This window comes from Mandrillus leucophaeus, unplaced genomic scaffold, assembly GCF_000951045.1.
Source record: "Mandrillus leucophaeus isolate KB7577 unplaced genomic scaffold, Mleu.le_1.0 Scaffold698, whole genome shotgun sequence".
NCBI classification, from domain to species: domain Eukaryota; kingdom Metazoa; phylum Chordata; class Mammalia; order Primates; family Cercopithecidae; genus Mandrillus; species Mandrillus leucophaeus.
Window position 1 is genome coordinate 947,252 of NW_012107563.1, and position 26,849 is coordinate 974,100.

General features: G+C 44.5%; 1 protein-coding gene across 1 annotated transcript in view; it reads left to right on the forward strand.

Moving 5' to 3' along the window:
- Positions 1-8: 8 nt before the first annotated feature.
- CNKSR3 (CNKSR family member 3) overlaps positions 9-26,849 on the forward strand; it is a 127,307-nt gene continuing 100,466 nt past the window's right edge. Inside the window, exon 1 of the mRNA XM_011964380.1 lies at positions 9-320. Coding sequence (XP_011819770.1) covers positions 269-320 — 52 coding nt within the window. The 5' untranslated portion in view covers positions 9-268. The remainder of the gene's footprint in view (positions 321-26,849) is intronic.

Sequence of the window (26,849 nt, forward strand, 5' to 3'; positions counted from 1 at the left end):
CAGGAGCAGCAGCTGTGCCCAGGATCCCGGCGGCGGCGGGGGAAGAAGGAGCTGCAGCTGGACTGTGGCAGCTGGAGGGAGAGGGCCAGGCTCCCCTGGCGGAGCTGCGCTGGGACGACCCGCTGACCGCGGCCATGCAGCCTTGACGAAGTCGCTCGGGCGCAAGGGAGCAGCCGTGGGCGCGCCCTCCCGGGAAGGGCCACCGGAGCACAGGCAGCAACACTTTATCTCCGACTCCTCAACCCAGCGAGAGGCGAAGCCGTTTACCATGGAACCCGTGACCAAGTGGAGCCCCAAACAAGTGGTGGACTGGACTAGAGGTGCGCGGGCCTTGCGGGGGGAGTGTCCGGAGTCCTCCAGCCTCGGGGATGGTTGGGCGGGGAACTGGGGTAGGGGGTGCTTGGCCCTTCCTCCCGGCGAGAAGCGGTGAGGGCACAGCCCGGTGACAATGCAAACTTCTGCCGAGTGGTCTGTGCGCCGGTATCTCTCATACCTGCTCCGAGCTCTTCCTTTCCGGGGTGCGGATTGTGGCAAACCGAGGGGAGCCCCATCCTTAAACCAGGGAGTAGGGGTGGCCTTTCTGTGGAGGTTGAGGGCTGGTGATGTGGATCTCCGGACTCGGCACTCGGGCCGGGGGGCGCTCTCCCTGCCTGGCCCGGGTGCGGTGCCCGGCGACTCGGGGACCCGAGCGCAGAGGCACAAGGCGCCTTTGTGTGGGTGACTCCCGCCGGACCAGAGCCGTCCGCAGGCATGACGGGGCGGTCGGACAGGTAGAGGGAGACTCCGGCGGGTCGCCAAGCCTGTCTGTTTTTGTTGGAGAAGGCGAGAGGGCGGCGCAAGAGCCAACACCGTGGCATTTGCGCCGGAGAGAAACCTCCAGCCAGGACTCCCGGGAAGGCAGTGACTTTTGCTGCGGGAGGCGCCAGTATCGCCGGTGGCGCTGCATTTTCAGGCCACAAGGAAGCCCTGGGAAGGAGAAATCTAATTGTTTGGAATCCCTGTCTTGATTTATACAGTATTTGGGATGAGGAAGGCAGTGGGACTGGGGCGGTGGGGGGAATGAGCAGAGGTAGAAGCTTGTCCTCCTAGCTGGCTCGCTTACTTTTCAGTGTCTCCCACGATTTCGAGGGAAAGGTACTAGAGTTTACTCAACCTTTTTCTGTACTTGAAAGAGAACAAAGTCCACCAAGCACAATCTGTATTTTCATGGTTTCCCCCCACCCCCAACATCTCTGTTTCGAGGTAGTATTTGTTTTTCTATCTGCTCTTCCAGGTGAGGAATGGTGTTCTTTCTCAGTACTAACTAGAATTTTATAGCGCTTTACAGTTTGCTAAGAGCTCTCTCTGTTACTGCCCTTGGTCATCACAGAAAGCCTGCGAAGTAGGTAATACTGGTAAGACCAGGTCAGCTTTCAAACCGTCCCACCCATAGCTGCAGCATAATGAAAGCTGATCACCGCTACATCTCATTTCTCATGCCTGTGACTTACACGTAGACCACGTGGAATAGGATGTCCGAGGTGTGTGGGGTGTGTCAGCGGGTATGTCTGACCATTTCCTGCTCCTCTGGGAGAATTCCTTGAGAACGGGTTTGTCAAGTGAGCAGAATTTCCTGGACTCCTATGTAAAATGAAGCTAAAAACAACACATGCTTTTGCATTGGTGACTAGCTTTCCCAAAGAGTAAGTGGCATTGCCAGTACTTGGTAGGAAGCATTAGCTTAAAAGCCATCCATGCCCACACTAGTTTGAAATGAGGTGTGTTCCTTCATTCAAGATGCTACCAAATTCCGTAGTCTGGCAACTTGCTGAAACTGAGTTGATACCTATTTTATCTGTATGTCCCTCATAAAGTCAACTTGAGACACTGCAAATTTCACCTACTATTGACTTCTAGAACCGCTCCGTCCAGCTTAGTAACCAGTACCACTTGTGGCTCTCCAGCCCTTGAAATGTGGCTGGTTAGAATTGCAATGTGCTGTAAGTCTAAAATACACATGGCATTTGAAGACTTGGTATGAAAAAAAAAGAACACGAAATATCTTAATACTTTTTATTATATGTGGAAATGATAGTATTTTGATAGGTTAAATAAAAGATATTACTAAAATAAACTTCACCTGTTTATTTTTACCTTCTTACGTATGTTTCCTAGAAAATCTAAAATTACACGTGGCTCATATTTGTGGCTTCCACTATATTTCTATTGGACAGTTCTTCTGTAGAGGAAAGAAAGGGTTACATCTTATCACCCTGGCTTTTCTGAGCCTCTGCCAGCTTAGTTGATAATGTACAACCAGAAAAATGGTAACAGGCACACAGGAAGATGATGGAGTGAGATCTTCACACCCTCAAGACTTTGTCTTTTTTTTTTTTTTTTTTGGTCCCTCTTGGGATTGGAAAAGGAGAAGTGTAAAATCACATCCTGTTATGTTTGTTGAGTATTTAAAAGGGAGAGTAGATTAAAGCATGTTTTTGTTATCCAGTTGCCTTGACATTATGAGTTAGTTGAGATTACTTTCATCTAGGAAAAGTTTTCTCCTGACCTGAAACGAATATCTATGGCTGGCTCAATACCTACGATACTTATTAGGTTACATACCTGTGGTTGGCACTTGGCTACATTACACTTTTGCCTGTGCCCTTTTGGACCCTGAAATACAGCCTTGTAGAAAGATCTGGATACTTTCTGTGTTCCAATCTAAAAAAGATGGCTAAGATGATAAGAGGCTGCAATCTTCCAAGTTGCATGACCCATTACTTGAATATTTCTCACAATAATGATGCTCAAGTATTGACTTTTTAATGAACTGTCGACTTACAAAAGCTTGTTTGCTTATAGGACTATTTTTAGTGCTCTTTGCTAATCTCTTTACCCAACCTTTATTTTATAAATACATGCTACTGATAAGCAGCTCTTCATGTAGACTTTGTGACTCTTGGTATTGCATGAATCTGGGTAGGGCGATTATGAGAACCATTGAAGGCCTTAGATTTAAAACTGTCTAAACCTGGCCACAGTCGACAGCTGGATCTCATGTCCTTGTTATTTGACAGATGTGTGCCTTAGGAAATAAGTTGTTGTCTACAGAATGAATTAATCTGTCTGGCTTTTATTATTAGTGTTTAGCTACACTGTCACCAATTTTACCATAATGTTAGTGGATCTTCAGTAATTATTAAGCAGTGTATCAGGTACATGTCTAAGCATTGTACAAATATCAGCTCATTTAATAGGCACAACCACCTTTGAGGTAGGAACAGTTATTTCCATTTTGCAGTTGAGGAAACTGAGTCACAGAGTGATTGACCGATGTCACCTAGCAGAGCAGGTGGTTTGGCTTCACTCCACTCCATTTTCTCAGGAGTTTCTTCCCAAGGCCACACCTAGACCACACCGAGAAACTGTACATTTGTGAATAGATCTTCAGGATTCGGTCTGAATAGCATGTTAGTGGAGGAGACTCATCCAGTATATGTCTGTGTTATTCTCTGTCTTTAGTTCATGTGAGAAAGTTATTTGTAAATCAAATTTATTCCTAGTTCATGGCGCCTTGCCAGTCAATTCAGTAAAAGCCTTTGCAAAGCAAATGATCTTTTACAACATGTAGGGGGTTCCATGGCGCTGCCATCTTGTTCAGCCATTCGTAGCACATGGCATAGGGTATGGCCTGGCACATGGTGTTCATTTTCATACTTAGTGCTTCAGTGCAAGGTGGCGGCTCCTGCATGATTGTCTTCCTATTCCAGGCAGAAGGGAGACTCATGGAAGACAGAAGACAGATAGCAGCCAAGTATTCCCCTTTAAAGAGTTCTTTGAAAAACTATCAAGTGACCTGGCTTACATCTCAGGTGCCAGAAATGTGACATGGCCACCTCATGCAGCAGGGAGGGCTGGTCGCTGTAATTTCTTTCTTTTTCCTTCTTTTGTTTCTTCTTTCTCTTCTTCCTTCCTTCCTTCCTTCCTTCCTTCCTTCCTTCCTTCCTTCCTTCCTTCTTTCCTTCCTTCCCATTGCTCCCTTTCTTTTTCTTTCCTTTTCTTTTCTTCTTCCTTTTTTCTTTTTCCCTTCCTTTCTTTTTTTTTTAAGTTTGGTACATTGTGACCCTGAAAAAAAACTTGGAGTTTGGTCAGAGAGGAAAAAGGGGAGAATAGATATTGGTAGGCAGGCAACAGGGATTTACATGCACTGATTTTCATAGCTCAGTTCTCAGAGTAGACATGTGCCACATTCCCTACTTACATCCAGCCGTGTTTTAGAAATAGAGTTATATCTTCATTCCTGTTCAATCTTCTTAGGTCAAAATCTGAACTTATATGAGGTCCTTTTCTCTAAGCTTGATTTAAATATGAGAAATTTCATTGTGGAATGCAGCTACCACAAGTCATGTTTCTGCTTTAAGGCCACTGGGGAGTGCCTTCGACGAGGAAGAAGTGGGACTGGTTGTCCCAGCAGAACTGTCCTAGCCTTGGCCGTTGATCAGCCTAGAGTGGGTAGGCTGTCAATAACTGTAGTTGGCAGGGCGCGGTGGCTCACGCCTGTAGTCCCAGCACTTTGGGAGGCCGAGGTGGGCGGATCATGAGGTCAGGAGATCCAGGTCATTCTGGCTAACACGGTGAAACCCCGTCTCTACTAAAAAGTACAAAAAAATTAGCCGGGCATGGTGGCGGGCGCCTGTAGTCCCAGCTACTGGGGAGGCTGAGGCAGGAGAATGGCGTGAACCCGGGAGGCGGAGCTTGCAGTGAGCCGAGATCGTGCCGCTGCACTCCAGCCTGGGCGACAGAGCAAGACTCCGTCTCAAAAAAAAAAAAAAAAAAAAAAAAATAATAATAATAATAATAAAATTGTGTAGTTGAGTCAGCACGTCTATAACACCCAGCTTTGGTCCCAGGAGAGAAGTCTCTGGCCAGGTTCTGGTGCTGCTAGTTTTGGTAGCAGTCCCCATCACCAACCAAGAGAAAAGGGGACTTGCTTGCTGAAGGTCTAAGCCACGGGCCCTGCTCTTTCCCTGTCATGTCTGTGTGTTTATGACGCATAGCAATCTTAAGGTGCTTCACTATTTGGTCATGGAAAGGCTGGAATTTCCAAGTTAACTATAGAGATCTGATACATCATAGGTCAACTGCAATGTACTACCTTGCACGGTTAGGCCCTTCTTGCCGCCGTCCAGACAGAGGCAGTTCATTTTGTTACCTTGATTCCAGTTTAGGTTATACCTTTTATTTTAGCCTCTGTGGTCCCTGGGAAAGGGAGGCCTTTTTCTTTTAGCAGCTGTAGGTCTACCATTTGGCCATAGTTTAGAAAAGCTCTTCATTCCACCCTCTCCTTGGTTCCATTCTCTCTCCTGCACTCCACTGATAAAATTCTCTTAATAACAGAAAAACATTGATTGATGCATTTATTATCTTGGCAGACACTGTTCTAAGTGCTTTATTTAGGCTCCCTCATTATAAAAATTCTTTACTTATTATTACTATTTTTTAATGCAGGATGGGGTCTCACTCTGTTGCCCAGGCTGATCTTGTCCTGAGCTCAAGTGATCCTCCCACCTCGGCCTCCCAGAGTGCTGGGATTACAAATGTGAGGCACTGCCCCCGTCCAGCCTCTTTCATTTCATCCTTAGAAAACCCAGTGAGGTGTATGAATCATTTCCAGCCCATATTAAAGAAACTGAAGCAGAGAGAGAGAATTTGCTCAGGGTCCCCTAATTATTAGTGGTGGTCTCTCTGGGGCTCTCCCAAACTCCATCACTTTGTCACTTTGATTACTTGTACCAGGTGGTGGAGCTGAGTGGTTCAGAGCATGGACTCAGTATCCCAGTTCTGCTTTTGACTGTGTGATCTTATGTAAGCTCTCCATAAATTTCTACTCCTTGTTTTTATTGCTTCCTCTCTTCCTTTTTCCTATAGCTCCAGGACACAAACTGTTCTCTCTGAGCAGTCAAGTCTTTCATAAGGTGCATTCTTATCATCCAGGAGCACCTGTCAGTGTCAAAGAGATTTCTCCGCCATTTGCCAGCTGGTCAGAGGATCCGGGGCAGAACTTGCAGCTGATCAGGAAGGTTCTTGATTACTGGAGTGATAAATACCTCTTGCAAATATCATGAACTCTCCTTGGGTAAATTAGTTGGAGCCATATTTCCTCACTTCTAAAAAATTGTACCTGGGCTTGCAGTGAGGATGGCATAGGATGGTTTTGCTGTCAACTGTTGGCCCCTGTCTGGCACCTGGTCTGTGACCAGCAACTTCAGCATCACCTGGGAGCTCGTTAGAGATACAGAAGCTTGGGCCTGGTGAACCAGAATCTGCATTTTAATAAGATCCCCTGGCGATTCATGCACCCATCACAGTTAGAGAAGCACTGTTCTAGCACGTAGCTGCAGACGTGTTTTCAAACTTTGCTGGAGTCCTGCTACTGTAGTGTTGGGCTATCTGGTCTGGTATGTACTCCAGCTGTTTCATTTACATTCTGGAATGATGACACTTAATTTGAGGATGCTTGACTTGGCCACTAATTAAGGCAAAAAACCAGTCTTACGGTGTGTGCTTATATTTATAAGCACCACCTAGCAACAGCATCAGGCAATTCTTAGTAAAATAAATGAGACATTTCCCTTGAGATTTCTTCCTTATTCCTTGAAGAGTTCTTATAACAGCCTTTAAAAAAAAAAAAAAAAGGCCGGGCGCGGTGGCTCACGCCTGTAATCCCAGCACTTTGGGAGGCCGAGGCGGGCGGATCATGAGGTCAGGAAATCGAGACCATCCTGGCTAACATGGTGAAACCCTGTCTCTACTAAAAAAATACAAAAAATTAGCCGGGCGCGGTGGCGAGCGCCTGTAGTCCCAGCTACTCAGGAGGCTGAGGCAGGAGAATGACGTGAACCCGGGAGGCGGAGCTTGCGGTGAGCCAAGATTGCGCCACTGCACTCCAGCCTGGGCCACAGAGCCAGACTCCGTCTCAAAAAAAAAAAAAAAGAAAAGAAAAGAAAATAAGGGCAGGGTCTTGCTCTGTGGCCCAGGCTAGAATGCAGTGGCACGATCATAGCTTATTGTGGCCTCAATCTCCAGGGCTTGAGGCTTGAGTGAACATCCTGTGTCAACCTCCCAAGTATCTGGGACCACAGGCACATGCCACCACACCTGGCTAATAAAAAAAAAAAAATCTTTGTAGAGATGGGTCTTGTGGTATTGCCCAGGCTGATCTCTGGAACTCCTGGTCTGCAGTGATCCCCCCTGCTCGGTCTCCCAAAGTGTTGGAATTATACAGGTGGGAGTCACCATGCTCAGACTGCCCCCTGCCCCCCTTTAAAAAAATCTTTAACACAAGTAGCCAGAAGGGAGTTGTGGGGTGGTCAGTGGTCACTGTGGTTGAAGTTTGTTCTCAGGATCCTCAGTAGGACCTGGGAGGATGAGATGGGCTTTTGGCTAGTCACACCATCCTATAGTTGGTGACCACACGGCGTTTACTACACTGAGCTGACTTTTGGTGGAGATTTTATTGTTGATGGGAAATGACACCAAATGTCTTTTCAGGAATAAATAACCGTGGCAGATCTCAAAATTTGGCACAAATCTATGTGTCGCACTGAGGCTGGGGTGTCTCCATCCTTTATCCATGGAGACTGGCGAGTGACAGCTCCTGCTTTGGCTCCTTTGTGCATTCCCCTTGTTGTGAGGAACCGAGAGGGGCCCTCCCGTCTGTGTCCCTATGCCTGTGTCACTGCCTCTCTTTTCACCCAGCCTGTTGTCTTCTAGCTCCCCGACCTGAGTGTTCTTGCCTTGCTTTCCCTCTGTCCTCTCATTTATGTTATTTCTGGCGTGTCATCACTGGCTTACCCATTATGTAGGCTTTAAGTGAAAAAATCAGATGTTATTTTCATGAGCTCTGCAGGGCACTTCTGCATTTGTTCTCACTGGACTCTTCCCAAGCCTGGAGATGCACAGGAAGGCAGTTTCCACTGCAGATGAGCAGCATGGAGGAGGCTTTTGGAAGTGAAATGAGTTGTCCAAGGTCCAGAGGTGAGGAGCTGGGACCAGGCTTCACAGAAGGCTTCTGTTCTGTGGTCCTGTCCCGTCCCTGGTTCCTCCTCTATCCAGATGGTACCTTCTAGTTCCTTCCTAACCAACAAGTGTGGGAGGCTGGGTGTGGTGGCTCACGCCTGTAATCCCAGCACTTTGGGAGGCCGAGGCGGGTAGATCACCTGAGGTCAGGAGTTTGAGACCAGCCTGGCCAACATGGTGAAACCCCATCTCTACTAAAAAAAAAAAAAATTTGCTGGGCATAGTGCCGTGCGCCTGTAATCCTAGCTACTCAGGAGACTGAGGCAGGAGAATCTCTTGAACCCGGGAGGCAGAGGTTGCGGTGAGCTGAGATCGTGCCATTGCACTCCAGCCTGGGCGACAAGAGCAAAACTCCATCTCCAAAATAAAAGGAAAGCCCTTTGTATAACGTATGGCATATGTGTGGAATTAAAAGAGGAAATAAATACAGGGAATGCCTCTTGCATAACGTATGGCATATGTGTTCACCCACTTATTATTCATAATCAATAATAACTCAAGTTAACTGGTAGTGTAATTGGGGTATTTTTATTTAAATATTTAATATTGTTGTGGCTGAGTGTCACCCTTCACATGCTTACTAATAATTTATGACAATTCTATTCACCCTTTTGTTGTTATACAGAGGTAAGTTAAATTAAGTCCGTCTTCCGTTTTCTCATTGTTTCCTTGGACGCTTTCGCCCTGTTCTTAGGAGGACCTTCTCGGTTTTAGGTATTGTTCTAAGTGCTGGGAATCCATAGTCCCTGCTTTAGTGTGGTGGATGTGTGGGTGACAAACGCCACCACCAACCACAAAACAGATGAATAAGAAAATTTCTACTGATAAGCATGAATCAGAAAATAAAGCAGAGAGGTGAGGGAGAGGGACTGGGTGGGGGACTCCTTTGGATGAAGTCATCAGGGAAGCCTTTCAGAGGTGACATGTAGGCATGAAAGGTAGGAAGGAACCGGCGATCAGAAAATTAGGGAGAAGGGCGTTGTAGGAGAGGGAATAACTCATGCACAGGCCCTGAGGTGGGAATGGGCTTGGAGGGTTTGAGAAAAGGAAGTTGTGGTGGGGTCATGAGAGCGAGGGTGGGGGTGGTGGATGAAAAGCAGATGAGAGAGAGACACACACAGGGGCCAGATCATGTAGGGTCTTACAAGTCGTGGTCAGGGAGGTGCAATATTTTTTATAGTTGTGTTGGAAAGCAGAGAGTGACAGTATTTGATCTGTGTGTTGAAAGATCAGTCAGGCTTTTGGTGCAGAAGTGAATTCAGGAAATCCAGCCGGAAGGCATTGCAGTATTCTGGAGGTGATGGTGTCTTGGATTCAGGTGTTGGTGGTTCCAGCCTTTGTGAAACGAAGTTCTAGTTGCAGCTGGGTCATTGACAACTTCCAATCTCAGTAATGTAAACGTTAGATTTGAAGTTGGGATGTCTGCCTATTCTTTCCCCTCCTGCCAGGGCTAAGGTAGGTAGATGCTCTCCTTTCCTTTCCCGCTGGCTCCTCTCTGGCCGTGTATGATGGTCATTTAGAATAGAGAGCGCCCTCTGTCTTTTGCCTTGTTCATATCATTGTTTTCTGGCACTTTTTGCTGGGGCTACAGTTTCTGAAGCTGTTTATTCATCTATGAATAGGGTTTTTGTGAAATTGGACTTAGCCTACTTTGTTTTCTTTGACATCAAATGGCTGATGGAACATTTTTAAACCTGGGATCAGAAGGGCAAATGCGGCTGTGTTTATTAAGGCAAAGCAGCTCCCTAGAATGTGAGTCAATAAGATGGAGAAATTAGAAAGTTTTCTATGTGGTAACTTTTAAAGTATTTGAGTAAAGAAACTGGTATATCTGACTTAAAATATTTTGCTCTACTGACAGACTATCCTAATTTTTTGCTTTAGAAACTGTAGCTTCCATACTGTTGGTGGAATAGATGGTATTTTGATACATTTTCAACAGAAGCTGGGCATAGTTTTAAACACATAATATATCACTTCTCCATAGCGGGGAAGGAGTGGGAGAGGGAGCTGAGGGAGGGGAGGCTGATATTAGAATAACCCGGAAGCCTTAATCCCTTGCTCACACCCAGCTGTGAGTCCCCCGAAAGGAGCCAGTCTGTCAGTTCCATCAGAGGAAAACCCCTACGTGCTTTCTATCAGAAAAGGCGGCGATTATGATAATCTGAATCATGCTTTCCCGAGGATAACCTTTTAGTGAAAGGAAGCATTCTATTTCCTATTTTCAGAGATTTGCAGAGAGCGGAAATTCAGTGCTTTGGGTTTGGGAGTGGATGTGTGTGTGTGTGTGTGTGTGTGTGTTTCTAATTTTACTTACATATGCATTAATTGAACAATTTTGCGTGTTCTTTCAGTAATTTTACATTACAATGTCTTCAGGAGAATCAAGTCAAAATACTAGTTGGAATATGATCTTTGAAATAGAGGAAAACTAGCTTAATATGTAGGGTGGATCAGACTTCATGTAACACCTGTTAAAGTTGTCAGCACCATCTTAACAGGGATTCCAACTGGAGTCTTAAACTAACCATGAGCAGATGACACAACTGTGGGTGGCATTTAGGAAACAACTCTGTACACTAAAGCCTTAAATTGTTACTAATAAGTATTTAAGAAAACATAAATACTCTTTGCTAGTAAGATGCCTAGAGACACACGGTTTGAAGTGGTTTGATTCTAAGCACCTCTAGGCCAATTTGAAGACTTTTACATAAAGCTGATTAAAGAAAAACCCTTCCTGGACCTGGAGAAATTCTTCATTCTTTCTTGGATCAAATCAGAGATGGACAGGCCGGGCATAGTGGCTCACGCCTATAATCCCAGCACTTTGGGAGGCTGAGGCAGGAGGATGGCTTGGGCTCAGGAGTTCGAGATCAACTTGGGCAACATAGTGAGACCCTGTTTCTACTAAAAGAACCCCTCAAATAAAAAAAAAAAAAAAAAACCCAGCAGAGATTGGCACCATGGAATGGAGAAACTAATGAGTACCTGTAAATATAAGATGGTTGTACCTGACTCCTGAAGTGTTTAAACCGAGCTTTTGAAGAGACTCTTTCCCAGGCACGTACATGTGGGGCTTCTCAACGTCCTGTCACCATTGTTATTAAACTCACTTCTTCAACACCAGCCTCATCTGGGAATATAGACATGTAAATTCCTGGGCCCCACCCCAGACCTGCAGAATCAGAAACTTGGGGGTGGGATCCAGGAAGCTAACAGACTCCTCAGGGAATTCTGGTACAGGCTAAAATGGGAGAAGCAGTGGTCTGCACCACTCATGTGGACTCTATGGAAATAGGTGATATAAACCAGACTCTTCCTCATAATGCCTGTCAATAGTTTTTTGCCAATACGTCATGACTGATTAAGAAAGACAATGTTTCCAGTAAGGACAGTGATGACATATTTAAGTGGATGAGTAATGCACCTTGGCTTGTAAGTGTCCTGTCTGCAGAATAGACAGGGAAGAGTTAAAGCTGGTATCCCCTTGGGCTCTTAGCCACTTGCTAAACCCCAAGCCCAGGGCATCCTTCCGTTCTGTCCCTATGAGTGCTCAGCCCAGGAACACACAGGAGGGGCATGTTTCATGGGTCTGAAAGGACCTGTTTAGCTTTCATGTGGAATTTCCAGACCTGACTCGAATAGGGGAGCAGAATGTAACACCCACCCCTGCCAACTCCATTGCAAGAAGGTAGTTGTGCTTCCTCACTTAGCACTCAGGATTTGGCTTTGAACAAAGCATGGAGATGAGAAGTGAGGGAAAGAAAAATCAGAAAAGAGAAATACTGAGTCACAAACACGTTGCATTTCAAAGCGAAAAGCTCTTTTGTCTTAGTAGGTAGACGTTGTGAACGTTGAATCAGTGTAGATGGAATTTGAACCTGTAGTTTTGGCAAAACCCATGAGAATCCAGAATAAAAAAGACACTACAGAAGTGAACACCAAAGACCGGGAATGGCCCTGAGACTTGGAACAGGAACTGCAAACACGGATGCCTACAGGGGCTAGGAGGCAATGCCAGAAGTTGCAGTCTGGGGGCATGTGACAGTAGGGAGTGGTGGAGACTGCGGCAAACCCAAAGCCATGTGTTGTCTGGTTTCTGCTGATTGTGGATATAAAGTTTCCAGAGCTTCTGATTTTTGTCATTTTTTTGTTCTTGTCAAATGAAGCTGTAAATCTGGGTTTCTATGTGACATTTCCCAGTGTTCACAAAATTGTCTATAGCTTTTATTTTGACACAGACCAAACAAAACGTATCTGCCAGTTTGCAATTTCTTCTGTGGACAGCAGTGGTCAGGTGTTAATTGTCCAGTGAGAAACGTACCTGTAAGATGTGAATAAAATTGGCTACATGGTAATTCATCAGCTTTTAGTAAACCTTTTTTAATGTGTAATTTGTTTTTCCTATTTACCTAATTCCGTTATTCCTAAAATTGCAACGTGTAATTCCATGCAGGTATTATTTAGCCAGAAACACTCATGTCCTGATGTACTCAGCAAGCCACTTAATAGTTACTCTTCAGGGTAAAAACAGGAATTTGGCTTCTCTTGGTTGAGTTTACCTCCCCATAGTGGCCGTATAATATTGGCCTCTGACAGGAGCTGTTTGTGTTTGCACAGAAAGTTTTCACATATCACCTAAAATAGGAAGTGTGCCCCCCGATCTCCATGCTGGTTAGTGGGGTCCTGTGTAAATTAGTAAGTTATCTGTTGACTCAAGGTTCTTTCCATCTTCAAGGTGCTCTGCATGGGGAAATGAAACAAACAAGAAACATACCAGCTTCAGTTCTCAATCCAGAATAGTACTCACCCCAAAACACAATTTACAAAACTTCTTAAACAGTAGAGAATATTGTAGCCTTTCAGTCTGCATTGTAAGTATACAGACTATATAGATACATAAGTCCATATACACACATATACAGATAAACATACCATACGTATTTATTGTGGACGACATTTTGATAAACCTTCATTAGGTTTTTATTTCAACCATTAACTCCCTTTCTAAAAGCTAAAACCAAAAAAAGTACAGATTTCCTTTTTTGTACCAATTACTCTGCTTTATGCTAGGGACAGGCAGGTGAGTAGGTGTAAATGAAATCCGTGTCCAGGAAGCTGGCAATTTAGTAGGGGGGCAGTGGTGAGCAGCTGAGATGTATAGCATTTCTCTCTCTCTCTCTGTTTTGCTTTCGAGACAGGGTCTTCCTCTGTCACCCAGGCTGGAGTACACTGGCACAATCAGGGCTCACTACAGCTTTGACCTCCGGGGTTCAAGAGATCCTCCTGCCTCAGCCTCCTAAGTAGCAGGAACCACAAGCATGCATCACCACACCCGGCTAATTTTTTTTGAACTTTATTAGAAACGAGGTCTCATTATGTTTCCCAGGCTGGTTTCAAATTCCTGAGCTCAACACGATCCTCCTGCCTCAGCCTCCCAAAGTGCTGGGATTGCAGGAGTGAGCCACAGCGCCCGGCCTTTATCACGATGCTTTAACAGCCAGGCTCTTGCTAAGGCTTCTCATGCATTATCTCATTTCGCCTTCACAATGCTTATTTGATATCGGGTGCTTTTATCATCTTCATCTTAGAGTGAAGGAAACCAAACCCTGATGTGTCTGAGCTTGCGTAGATAGCAAATAGGGTTTGAATCAAGAGGCATTTGATTCCAGAGCCTGACCTCTCCCCTAGAGGCACTTAGGAGGTACCAATGTAAGTTTGGCCTGGTAAAAGGTTTTGAGGACAAGGGAAAAACATTTACATCATTAGCATTATGAATCAAATCGATCTACTTAATTTTAACCTGTAATCTTACCACTCAAAAATTCTAGGGAATAGTGTATCTACTTCTTTTCTCTTTTTGATATATGATTGGGCTCTTGTAAATGGGACAAGGTGGATTTAAAAATATATTTAATGGGGACTATTTGACCTTTGGGTAGTCACTTAATGTTTTTAGGTTCTAATGCTATCATGTGTTAAAATTCTGAGATTATGTGACTGTACGTTTAAAAAAGACTAGAAGGAAATACATCAAAATGCCCACATTGGTTATCTATAGAGGACAGAATGAAAGATGGTTTTATTCTCTTGTTTGCTCCTATTAAAGCAATCAGATGGTGCTTCTCCTGTACTCAGAGCCCTGGCTGCTTCCTGCCTGGCCTCTCCTCTGGGCTGCTGTGGAACCAGAAAAGCCTTAAAGGGAAATGTGGGAGAGAAGGTTGGATTCACTTTCATGTCTTTCCAGGGTTGTGACCCCTCAAGTCCTGGCTGCCTTAGCTGTTCTCTGTTACCTTCAAACAGCCAGCTCGTCTTTATTTCTTTTTTGGTTTTGTCGGGGTTGGCTTGATAGATGTTAGTCCATCATAGCCAGATATGTCTAGCTTTAGGGTGTGGGTACTTAGCTGTTAGTGGACATCAGAGTCACTAGTCAGGATGAAACAGTTCTTGGCTTTAACTCCCAGAAATTCTGGTAACGTCATGTATAGTGAGGGCTGCACGTCTAACAGGTGGCCAGGTAAGTCTTTTGGGGTGATCTGTGAATCACACTTTGTGAGACACTGACTGTTAGCGAGTTTGTTCTGAATTCACTAGATAATAGGGATATAATACAGAGCTTTGAAAGGTGGTGTCTTGATGACAGAGCCGTGGCAATGGGGAGGGTTGAGGAGGTGGCTGTTGGACCTGTCTCCTGGTGAGAGTTGAAAGGGCCTGAACTGAAGCAGAGGCCTCGGAACCGAAAGGTGGGAAAGGATGCAGAGAGAGGCGCCGCATAGGAGTCCTCTGTGTGCCCTGGCAGGGTCTGAATGCACGTGGGAGTGGTAAGAGGGAGAACTGTAACTCAAGGTTTTGTACCTCAGTGACTTAATGTGGCCATGTATCATTAGAAATGCGTTGAGGCTGGGCACAGTGGCTCAGGCCTGTAATCCCAGCACTTTGAGAGGCTGAGGCAGGAGGATAGCTTGAGGTCAGGAGTTTAAAACCAGCCTGGACAACATAGTGAGACTCTGTCTCCACAAAAAAAAAAAAAAAAAATTGAAAGATGAGTGGGTGTGGTTGTGCACACCTATAGTCCCAGCTACTTGAGAGGTAGAGGCAGGAGGATTGTTTGAGCCTAGGAGTTCGAGGATACAGTGAGCTATGATCATATCACTGTACTACAGCTTGGGCGACAGAAAAGCCCAAAAGCTATCTCTTAAAAAAAAAAAAATGGGTTGAATTCTGGGAAGGAACTGCTATGTGGGTTTAAGAGTGAGGACAATTTACAGATACCAATCTCAAAAGCTGTTCTAGTTTGTAGATGATACATCTTCCTTGATAGCAACAAGGATACTTCCATGATTCAAACGTTTAAGAAAATGCAGTGCCCTCTCTTACTACAGCATTCTAATTGTGTCATGTTTTAATGAGGTGCAAGTATCATGCAGCCTGGCACATGAAATGTGTTAGAATAGGGCAGTGTTAGTTGAAATTCAAGTCCTCAAGCTTGAGTGTGAAATGATGCAATATACATGAATATGACACCCAGAATTATTTCTGTACAGTGCATCCTAAGTCATAGACTACAAAATAAAATCAGAGGATTAGAGACCTACAGGACAGCATGTCAATGGAGATCTAAAATCAGTGCTGATCAATGCAAAATGCATCTTGACATAATCCCTGAAGTCGCGTCCAGTGCTTGGTGAGATAAGCAGTTTTGGCTAACATAACTGGCTGCAGTTGCTGTTTGGGTGGGTGAGCCACTTCCCTGGGATTTGTGCCTCCTTAGGATTGCCAAGGCAAGAGGGTGAATGGAATACCGACGGGAGGATCAGGGGTGTGTAGGGCTCTTCAAGGTTTGGTGCTGAAGGAAGAGGGTAGAAGGGTGGCCTGTTTTCTTACTCATCATTGGCCCAATAAGGCCTTAGAAGTAGAGGTGATTTCTTCTATGCCTTCTCTCAGGTTAGGTTAATAAATCCTTTACTTAATCGGATTAGCTATAAAATGATAGATTATTTTTCTTATAAATTATTTTTCTTATATTTCTCTTCCCCCATGTTCTGTTTCCTTGACAGTTCTATTAAAACTTGCTAATTTCTCTTGTCTGATTTTAAAATTAAAACAAACCCCATTGATAGGGTTTGGCTGTGTCCCCAACCAAATCTCATCTTGAATTGTAGCTCCCATAATCCCCACGTGTCATGGGAGGGACCTAGCGGGAGGTTATTGAATCATGGGGGCGGTTTCCCCCATGCTATTCTCGTGATAGTGAGTTCTCATGAGATCTGATGGTTTTATAAGGGGCTTCCCGCTTCACTTGCCTCTTATTCTTCTCCTTCCTGACATAATGTGAAGAAGGACGTGTTTGCTTCCCCTTCCGCCATGATTGTAAGTTTCTTGAGGCCTCCCCAGCCATGTGGAACTGCAAATCAATTAAACCTCTTTCCTTTATAAATTACCCAGTCTCAAGTATGTTGTCATAGCTGTGTGAGAACGGACTGATATACTAATTTACCTGATACTATGAAATGATTTCTTATTAATCCTAGCTAGCTCTGAAAGTGAAGCTTTCAGTGGAGTTCAGTGTCACTGGAACACATTAGGGGCTGTGATATGGTTTGGCTCTGTGTCCCCACTCCAATCTCATCTCGAGCTGTGATCCTTAGTGTTGGAGGAGGGACCTGGTGGGAGGTGATTGGATCATGGGGGCACATATCCCCCAGGTGTTCTCATGATAGTGAGTGAGTTCTCACGAGATCTGATTGACAGAGTGTAACACTTTCCCCTTGGTGCTGTCTCCCCATTGCTGCCATGTGTGCCTGCCTCCTCTTCGCCTTCTGACATGATTATCAGTTTCTGAGGCCTCCCAGCCATGCCTCCTGTACAGCGTGCAGAACTATGAGTCAACTAAACTTTTCTCTATAAATTACCCAGTCTCAGGTAGTTTTTTATAACCATGTGAGAATGGATGAATACAGGCCAACTCCAACTCCCCTCACTCATTGCCTGTTAACTAAAGTGCTCAGTTAATTGGCACTTCCACTAAGGCTGGAGAAGGTTGCTATTCACTGTGCATTCATTAAACACATCTATTGAGTGCCTACTGTGTGCCATGCACTGTCTGAGAGCTAAGGATGTGGCAATGAATGAAAGAGACAGCAGTTCCTATCTTCTCGGAGCTGATATTCTGGTAGGGTAGAAGGATGATTGTAAAATTCATAGCACGTGGATGTGATAGATGCCATTGGGAAGGGCCACAGGTGGATTTGGAGGAGTGGGGATGCAGTTTTAACTAGGGTGACGAGGGAAAGATTTCACAGAGCAATGTGGCTAATGGGGGAAGAATGTTCTTGACAAAGGGAACAGCGAGTGCATGTGTCCTGAGACAGCCAGTGTTCCTGAGGCATCGTGACCAGAGGGAAGCCGAGAGTGTGGAGCCCTAGAGACCTGATCAGTACTTTGGCTTACAGTCAGTGTTTGGGGAGCTGTTGGGGGACTTTGAGCCAAGAAGTGTTATCAGATTTACATTTAAAAATGATAACGGTGGCTGTGCAAGGGTGGGATCAGGGAACCAGTTCAGATGCCATGGCAATAGTCACATGAAAGAGATTGAGAGGTGGCCAGGTTCCGGGTATTCTGAAAGGCCAGTAGGATTTACTGGGAGATTGAATTTAGTGTAAGAGGATACCCTTGAAGTGTTTGAGGAATTGGAAGGATAGAGTTGCCATCTCCTGAGAGGTGGGAGAAGCAGGTTAAGGAAAGATATGTTGTCGTTTTTTTTTTTGTTGTTTGTTTGTTTGTTTTGGGACAGTCCCACTCTGTCACCCAGGCTGGAGTGCAGTGGCACAATCCCTGATCACTGCAGTCTCCGTCTCCTGGGTTCAAGAGATTCTCCTGCCTCAGCTACCCTAGTAGCTGGGATTACAGGCATGCACCATCACGCTAGGCTAATTTTTGTATTTTTAGTAGAGATGGGGTTTCACCATGTTGGCATGCTGGTCCCAAACTCCTGAGCTCATCAAGTGATCTGCCTGCCTCAGCCTCGCAAAGTGCTGTGAAGATCTGGCTTTTAATTTTGCAGTGCCCATTCACCCACCAAGTGAGGGAGACGGTGGGATATATGTGTTGGGATTAACCAGAAAGGTTGATACTGGAGACAAATTTGCTGGCCATTGGGGTGCAGATGGTATTAAATCTTTCAGACTGGATGACCTCACCAAGTGAGTGAGAGTAGGGAAACAAGGAAAGGAATCTAGGGCATCGCAGCCTTTAGAAATGTGGGAGCTGAGCAACCAGCAAGGATTGCAGTGAAGTTGCTGCCAGTTAAGTAGGAAGAGAACTAGGAGAGGGTGATGGCCAGAGGCAAGCGAAGGAGGTGTTCCCAGAAGGAGGTAGTGATCAACTGGGGCAAATACTGCTGTGAGGTCAGTGGGAGGATGACTGAGAATTGACTATTGGATCTAGTTAGCTGTGTGCAGGTTGGTGAACTTGACAGGGTGGTTTTGGTGGGTTGGTGGGACAGGGACACACAGCTGATGAGTAAATTCAAGAACAAACAGGAGGAGAGGAATTGATGTCCGATGATCAGGGGTGTGTAGGGCTCTTCAAGGTTTGGTGCTGAAGGAAGAGGGTGGAAGGGTGGCCTGTTTTCTTACTCATCATTGGCCCAATAAGGCCTTAGAAGTAGAGGTGATTTCTTCTATGCCTTCTCTCAGGTTAGGTTAATAAATCCTTTACTTAATCGGATTAGCTATAAAATGATAGATTATTTTTCTTATAAATTATTTTTCTTATATTTCTCTTCCCCCATGTTCTGTTTCCTTGACAGTTCTATTAAAACTTGCTAATTTCTCTTGTCTGATTTTAAAATTAAAACAAACCCCATTGATAGGGTTTGGCTGTGTCCCCAACCAAATCTCATCTTGAATTGTAGCTCCCATAATCCCCACGTGTCATGGGAGGGACCTAGCGGGAGGTTATTGAATCATGGGGGCGGTTTCCCCCATGCTATTCTCGTGATAGTGAGTTCTCATGAGATCTGATGGTTTTATAAGGGGCTTCCCGCTTCACTTGCCTCTTATTCTTCTCCTTCCTGACATAATGTGAAGAAGGACGTGTTTGCTTCCCCTTCCGCCATGATTGTAAGTTTCTTGAGGCCTCCCCAGCCATGTGGAACTGCAAATCAATTAAACCTCTTTCCTTTATAAATTACCCAGTCTCAAGTATGTTGTCATAGCTGTGTGAGAACGGACTGATATACTAATTTACCTGATACTATGAAATGATTTCTTATTAATCCTAGCTAGCTCTGAAAGTGAAGCTTTCAGTGGAGTTCAGTGTCACTGGAACACATTAGGGGCTGTGATATGGTTTGGCTCTGTGTCCCCACTCCAATCTCATCTCGAGCTGTGATCCTTAGTGTTGGAGGAGGGACCTGGTGGGAGGTGATTGGATCATGGGGGCACATATCCCCCAGGTGTTCTCATGATAGTGAGTGAGTTCTCACGAGATCTGATTGACAGAGTGTAACACTTTCCCCTTGGTGCTGTCTCCCCATTGCTGCCATGTGTGCCTGCCTCCTCTTCGCCTTCTGACATGATTATCAGTTTCTGAGGCCTCCCAGCCATGCCTCCTGTACAGCGTGCAGAACTATGAGTCAACTAAACTTTTCTCTATAAATTACCCAGTCTCAGGTAGTTTTTTATAACCATGTGAGAATGGATGAATACAGGCCAACTCCAACTCCCCTCACTCATTGCCTGTTAACTAAAGTGCTCAGTTAATTGGCACTTCCACTAAGGCTGGAGAAGGTTGCTATTCACTGTGCATTCATTAAACACATCTATTGAGTGCCTACTGTGTGCCATGCACTGTCTGAGAGCTAAGGATGTGGCAATGAATGAAAGAGACAGCAGTTCCTATCTTCTCGGAGCTGATATTCTGGTAGGGTAGAAGGATGATTGTAAAATTCATAGCACGTGGATGTGATAGATGCCATTGGGAAGGGCCACAGGTGGATTTGGAGGAGTGGGGATGCAGTTTTAACTAGGGTGACGAGGGAAAGATTTCACAGAGCAATGTGGCTAATGGGGGAAGAATGTTCTTGACAAAGGGAACAGCGAGTGCATGTGTCCTGAGACAGCCAGTGTTCCTGAGGCATCGTGACCAGAGGGAAGCCGAGAGTGTGGAGCCCTAGAGACCTGATCAGTACTTTGGCTTACAGTCAGTGTTTGGGGAGCTGTTGGGGGACTTTGAGCCAAGAAGTGTTATCAGATTTACATTTAAAAATGATAACGGTGGCTGTGCAAGGGTGGGATCAGGGAACCAGTTCAGATGCCATGGCAATAGTCACATGAAAGAGATTGAGAGGTGGCCAGGTTCCGGGTATTCTGAAAGGCCAGTAGGATTTACTGGGAGATTGAATTTAGTGTAAGAGGATACCCTTGAAGTGTTTGAGGAATTGGAAGGATAGAGTTGCCATCTCCTGAGAGGTGGGAGAAGCAGGTTAAGGAAAGATATGTTGTCGTTTTTTTTTTTGTTGTTTGTTTGTTTGTTTTGGGACAGTCCCACTCTGTCACCCAGGCTGGAGTGCAGTGGCACAATCCCTGATCACTGCAGTCTCCGTCTCCTGGGTTCAAGAGATTCTCCTGCCTCAGCTACCCTAGTAGCTGGGATTACAGGCATGCACCATCACGCTAGGCTAATTTTTGTATTTTTAGTAGAGATGGGGTTTCACCATGTTGGCATGCTGGTCCCAAACTCCTGAGCTCATCAAGTGATCTGCCTGCCTCAGCCTCGCAAAGTGCTGGGAAGATCTGGCTTTTAATTTTGCAGTGCCCATTCACCCACCAAGTGAGGGAGACGGTGGGATATATGTGTTGGGATTAACCAGAAAGGTTGATACTGGAGACAAATTTGCTGGCCATTGGGGTGCAGATGGTATTAAATCTTTCAGACTGGATGACCTCACCAAGTGAGTGAGAGTAGGGAAACAAGGAAAGGAATCTAGGGCATCGCAGCCTTTAGAAATGTGGGAGCTGAGCAACCAGCAAGGATTGCAGTGAAGTTGCTGCCAGTTAAGTAGGAAGAGAACTAGGAGAGGGTGATGGCCAGAGGCAAGCGAAGGAGGTGTTCCCAGAAGGAGGTAGTGATCAGCTGGGGCAAATACTGCTGTGAGGTCAGTGGGAGGATGACTGAGAATTGACTATTGGATCTAGTTAGCTGTGTGCAGGTTGGTGAACTTGACAGGGTGGTTTTGGTGGGTTGGTGGGACAGGGACACACAGCTGATGAGTAAATTCAAGAACAAACAGGAGGAGAGGAATTGATGTCCTAAGAAACCATCTGCTCGTGAAACAGCTCTCTGAATGCACATAGCTCTTTGTATTCTCAGGTTGACATTTGTGCTAAATGCCTTTTAATTCCTTTAAAATTTGTAATCAACTGTTTGGTAACTAGATATCTGATAAATGGGGACCTGTTATGCCCTCCCTGAACTGGGTAACAGGACACTGTAGATTATACAATCCCTTATTTTAATACTAACAATGCCATTCATTTAGTGAATGACTATGTACTGGTGGCTTCTACAGAGAAGAGTTATTCAGCAGAAATTATCTCTTCATTTTTTTTTTTCACATCATTTTGGAAATGAAGAGCAGGAAATGAGTAAATAGCTCTCTCTCTGAGTTTGATGTTAGTCTATACCTTACCCATGTAAGTAGAAAAGATTTGTTATGGACAGATCCAAAACCTTGAAAGAATTCCTTGTTACTAATGATTTACCTTTATACCTTTCAAGATTTACCTGAAACATTCAGAATACCATGAAATCATACATATGTCATGTTTGGTACAGACTCTAGGTGGAAGGCATTTGTTAGCAGGAAAACTGGTGGGACTGGAGAGAAACCAGTCAACTTGAAATAGAATTTACCAACTGTTTATTGAGTACCTACCGTTTGTCAAGTTCTTTTCTAGGTGCAATGAATAAGACAGGGGCTCTCTTTGTTTGGTGCCTTCAGTTAAGTGGCATACAGACAAATCAACAGGCATTTAGGCTACAGGGCATCACAGAAGTGCAGAGGAGGAGTATCTCACGCATATATGAATGGGCGCTGCAAGAGAAGGCTTCCTGGAGGAAGGGACATTTAAATTGAGACCTGGGCCGGGTGCGGTGGCTCATGCCTATAATCCCAACACTTTGGGAGGCCAAGGTGGGCGGATCACCTGAGGTCAGAAGTTCAAGACCAGCCTGACCAACATGGAGAAACCTCACCTCTACTAAAAATACAAAATTAGCCAGGCATGGTGGCAGGCGCTTGTAATCCCAGCTACTCGGGAGGCTGAGGCAGGAGAATTGCTTGAACCTGGGAGGCGGAGGTTGCAGTGAGCCAAGATCATGCCACTGTGCTCCAGCCTGGGCAACAGAGCGAAACTCCGTCTCAAAAAAGATAAAAATAAAATAAATAGAGACCTGTGGGATGAGCAGGAGGTAGCTAGGTCTAGGGCAGGAGAATGTTCTTGGCAGAAAACTGGGAGGCAAGAAACTGCATGGCATTTTGACATTTGTCAGCCACTGAAAGAAGCCGATGTGCTGGATCTGTTGTGAGGTGAATGGAACTAGATGAGGCTGGAGAGTCGGGAGTCGTGTGTTAGATCACCAAGCCCCTCTGTAAGCCTCCAAGCAGGTGGGATGCAAGGAAGGAATGAAGATCTTTTCGTGGCCTTCCTTTGTAGAGGAACTGTGTATTAGTATGTATGTATTGTGTGTGCACACATATAATAGATACATTATACATAGTAAATATATTGTACACATATATACACACACAATACACACATACATATATGTATATATCATAATACGTGCATAATACATAAATACAATGATATATATGCATGTAAACATATACTTAGATATATACATATAAATATGCATATATGTGTATTTATTTTTTAGGGCTCATTATTTGATTCAGAATTCTTTCAGGCAGGCACTGTCCTCTCTTTAATGGGATGTAGCACTAAATGGGTTTTAGACCTGGAGTGGCCCAGTCACCCTACTGTAGGGGAAGCTCCTGGATCTCCGAAGGAAAAGTCACTTAAAGGCTCTGTGCAAAAAGGAACTTGACTGACTGGGTGTTTATTTCCTTTGATCTGTGAAATGTAAAACTGAGCTGACTTTAAGCATAAGAAAACATTAAAAACTCTTCATTAAAGAAAGAAGGAACTACTAACACATTGACCTAAGCTGAAAAAAAGAGATGGGAGTTTGAGCTGACAGGGAGTGGGAGAGGAAAGGGGAGCCGTGATGAATGGAGAGGAGGGAGACTGGGGCGGGGAGGGCGGAGGAGCCGGGAAGTTTGGAGGGAAGTGTTCCCTGGAGGTCACACCTTGGGCTGTGGGTGTTTTCTGTGTTATCACCTGTGATCCGCTGCCCATTGCTGATGAACGGTTAGTAACTGTTTCTAGCTCAGGATGTAATTTAATCTTTATATGTTCAGAGACTTCACTCTAGTGGAAGAAGCCAAAGCATAGCCTTGGTTGGTATTTTTTTCTCTGGAAGTGGTCAGAAATATCAATCATCTAAGGGTTAGGATTCCCCCATCCCATGCCCCCAAAGAAGGGTACACTTAAGATAAACAACATAGTCGAGTATTTCCAACACAACACTGCCCACCTCCCTCCCATTTCACTATACCTAGTATTTATTAGTATTTATACACATATGCTAATATACAATAGAGTGACTATTTCTTTTTTTTTTTGAGATGGACTCTCGCTCGCTCGGTCACCCAGGGGGAGTGCGGTGGTGGGATCTCGGCTTACTGCAACCTCCACCTCCCATGTTCAAGCGATTCTTGTGCCTCAGCCTCCCAAGTAGCTGGAACTACAGGCGTGCGCCACCACGCCAGGCTAATTTTTGTATTTTTAGTCAAGATGGGATTTCATCATGTTACCCAGACTAGTCTTGAACTCCTGACCTCAAGTGATCTGCCCACCTTGGCCTCTGAAAGTGCTGGAATTACAGGCATGAGTCATTGTGCCCAGCAGCAATAGGGTGATTTTACACCGAAATCTTGAAAATACTGAGTGAGCATCTCAGACACAAGCCCAGGGGAATCATATATTTGTTGTACCAGATCCAGAAGCAGCCATGTGGGTATTTATTTCTGAGTTCCTGAACCCTGTAAGAACACACAAGTTATACTTGAAATGAATGGGAATTGATTAGGCAGAATGATGAAAAACCCCAAACCCACAAGACCCCACCTCTGAAGGGTGCGGCCGCTCGCCCTCCCCTTTGTGTCGTTTTCCAGATTGTTCACGTGGTCGGGGTTGTCGCATCATTCCCGGGGTTAAACGCACACTCAGTTCTGGGAAAGCTTCCATTTTCAACAGTCCAAAGTTAGAATTCAGTGGAATGTGATTTGAAAGTAATTTCACAAGGTACATTTTAAGTTTTTAATAGTTACCTTTTTAAAAAACAGTCCCAATTTTTCTGCTCCTGTCACCCCCGACCCCAGTCATGATTTCTGAATATATGATCTCTTGGAGGACATGGATAGCTGTTATTTTAACTTTGAATTTAGCATCCTCATCTGTATATTTTAGCAATTTGAAATTCTGTTTTGTAACTTTTTTTGGGTATCAGTGGCCTTGTTTTCACATTCTGAGGGTGTTCTTGTTTCTCCTCTTTCATCTTTTAAAAAGATCCATCCCTCGAATGAATATTGAAAAAATATTTCCTTAAGATAGCATGTGTATTAGTATCTTTTTCCTATTTTCATATTTTAAAATGAACTTTTAACTTGATATGTAATGTTCCAGTCGTGCTGTAGAAATCCCATCTCCTAAAATCATGGTCTAATGAATTAAGGAGAAAAGGAATATTTCCTAAGAGTAACTAATAACAAAGAAATAAAAAAGTGCAAATGTCCCTAAGCAACCTTAGGAATTCAGGAAGAAATCTAAGAAGAATCTGCCTTGCTAAATGGAGCTGTGGTAGATTTCCTGGGAGTGGTAAATGATGTGGAATCAATCTGTTATAATGACTTAATTGTCCTCAAAAGATCTCACACCAATTTTGTGGGTTAAGGCTGGTAATTATCGTCTTTGGTGGTAATTATGTAACTATAACATTCTAAAAACATTTTAAGACTACCTTACTTTTCTTATGAAAACAGATTGCATAGTTTAGATCTTATCGTTGTTATTGCTGGTTTTGTTTGCGCTTTACAGATCTAAAGTTGTAGTGAAAGTGACATACTGTTGATAAGATGTTTAGATTAGAGTTGTTTGGTTTGTTTTTTGTTTCACGTAGTTAGCATTCTTTTTCTCTTTTAAAAATGATTATTTTCATCTCAAAGCCAAATGATAGTAGTGTTAACTTTGTCCTTGAGATGGTCAAGGATGGCATCTGTTTATTCAAATTAAGGCCCTCCTAATAAATGTCTTTGGTAAATATTTGATAGGGAAGAAGGTAAACCCCTAAAGTCTCTTTGTCCAACAAAGTTGGAATCAGCCTATAAAAACCATGGCTCCGGCTTCAGCGCGTCTGTTTTGGGTGAAGGTGGGAGCCCATGCCTGTAGTTAATTGCCTGCAATAGAGAATAATTGTTTTACTTTTAGGGATTTTGCCTGGAGAGAAAATGTATTCATGTATCCATTCATTCATAGTCTCTTCCTGTCTCTGTTGGGGCTGGATAAAGCCGTGTGTTTGTGGGTGGGCCGCTCCTCATTCTGAAACATTGTGGCTGCTGCAGGTGACACAGTACTGGAGAACCAGGGCTCTTCAGGAGCTGCCCAAGTTTGGATCCTTTACCGCCTCTCATGGTTGCCTGATGTTGGCCAATTTATGTACGTTGTTTAGTCAACTAGCTCATCTTTAAACTTGGAATCATGCTGTTACTAAACTTTCAGGGTTTGTTTTCAGGGCTAAATGAGATAATGTGAGTGAAGCATTTATCATAATATCAGCCATATTTGAAGTGCTTAATAAAGCACTGGGTGCTACTTTTGTTGCTTAGAACTCAGGCATATCCTGGAAAAAAAATTCACGTCTTCCAACAGGGTAGTTTCAATCTCAAATCAAACAAGGATAAATTGTAAATAGTAAATTGCCCATCGGTGAGAGGAATGGTAAAGAGAAAACTGGATCCCACATCCTTTATGCAGTGTGTTAATATGAAATGGTGTTGAAACTAAAAATACAAAAATTAGCTGGGGGCGGTGGCACGCGCCTGTAGTCCCAGCTACTCAGGAGGCTGAGGCAGGAGAATTGTTTGAAATGGCCCCCCGCCCCCACAAAAAAAGAGAAGGCTGGGCACAGTGGCTTACGCCTGTAATCCCAACACTTTGGGAGGCTGAGGCAGGAGGACTGTTTGAACCCGTGAGTTTGAGACCAACCTGAGCAACAAAGTGGGATCCCTGTCTCTATTTTAACTTAAAAAAGTAAAAAATTTTCATTAGAAAATATTTTTAAAAGATGGCCAGGTATAGTGGCTCACGTCTGTAATCCTAGCACTTTGGGAGGCTGAGGCAAGCAGATCACCTGAGGTCAGGAGTTCGAGACCAGTCTGGCCAACATAGTGAAACCCCGTCTCTACTAAAAATACAAAAGATTAGCTGGGTGTGGTGGTAGGCACCTGTAATCTCAGCTACTCGGGAGGCTGAGGCAGGAGAATCGCTGGAACCTGGGAGGGGGAGATTGCGGTGAACCAAGATCGTGCCATTGCATTCCAGCCTAGGTGACAGTGCAAGACTCCATCTCAAAATATAAAATAGAATAGAATAGAATAGAATAGA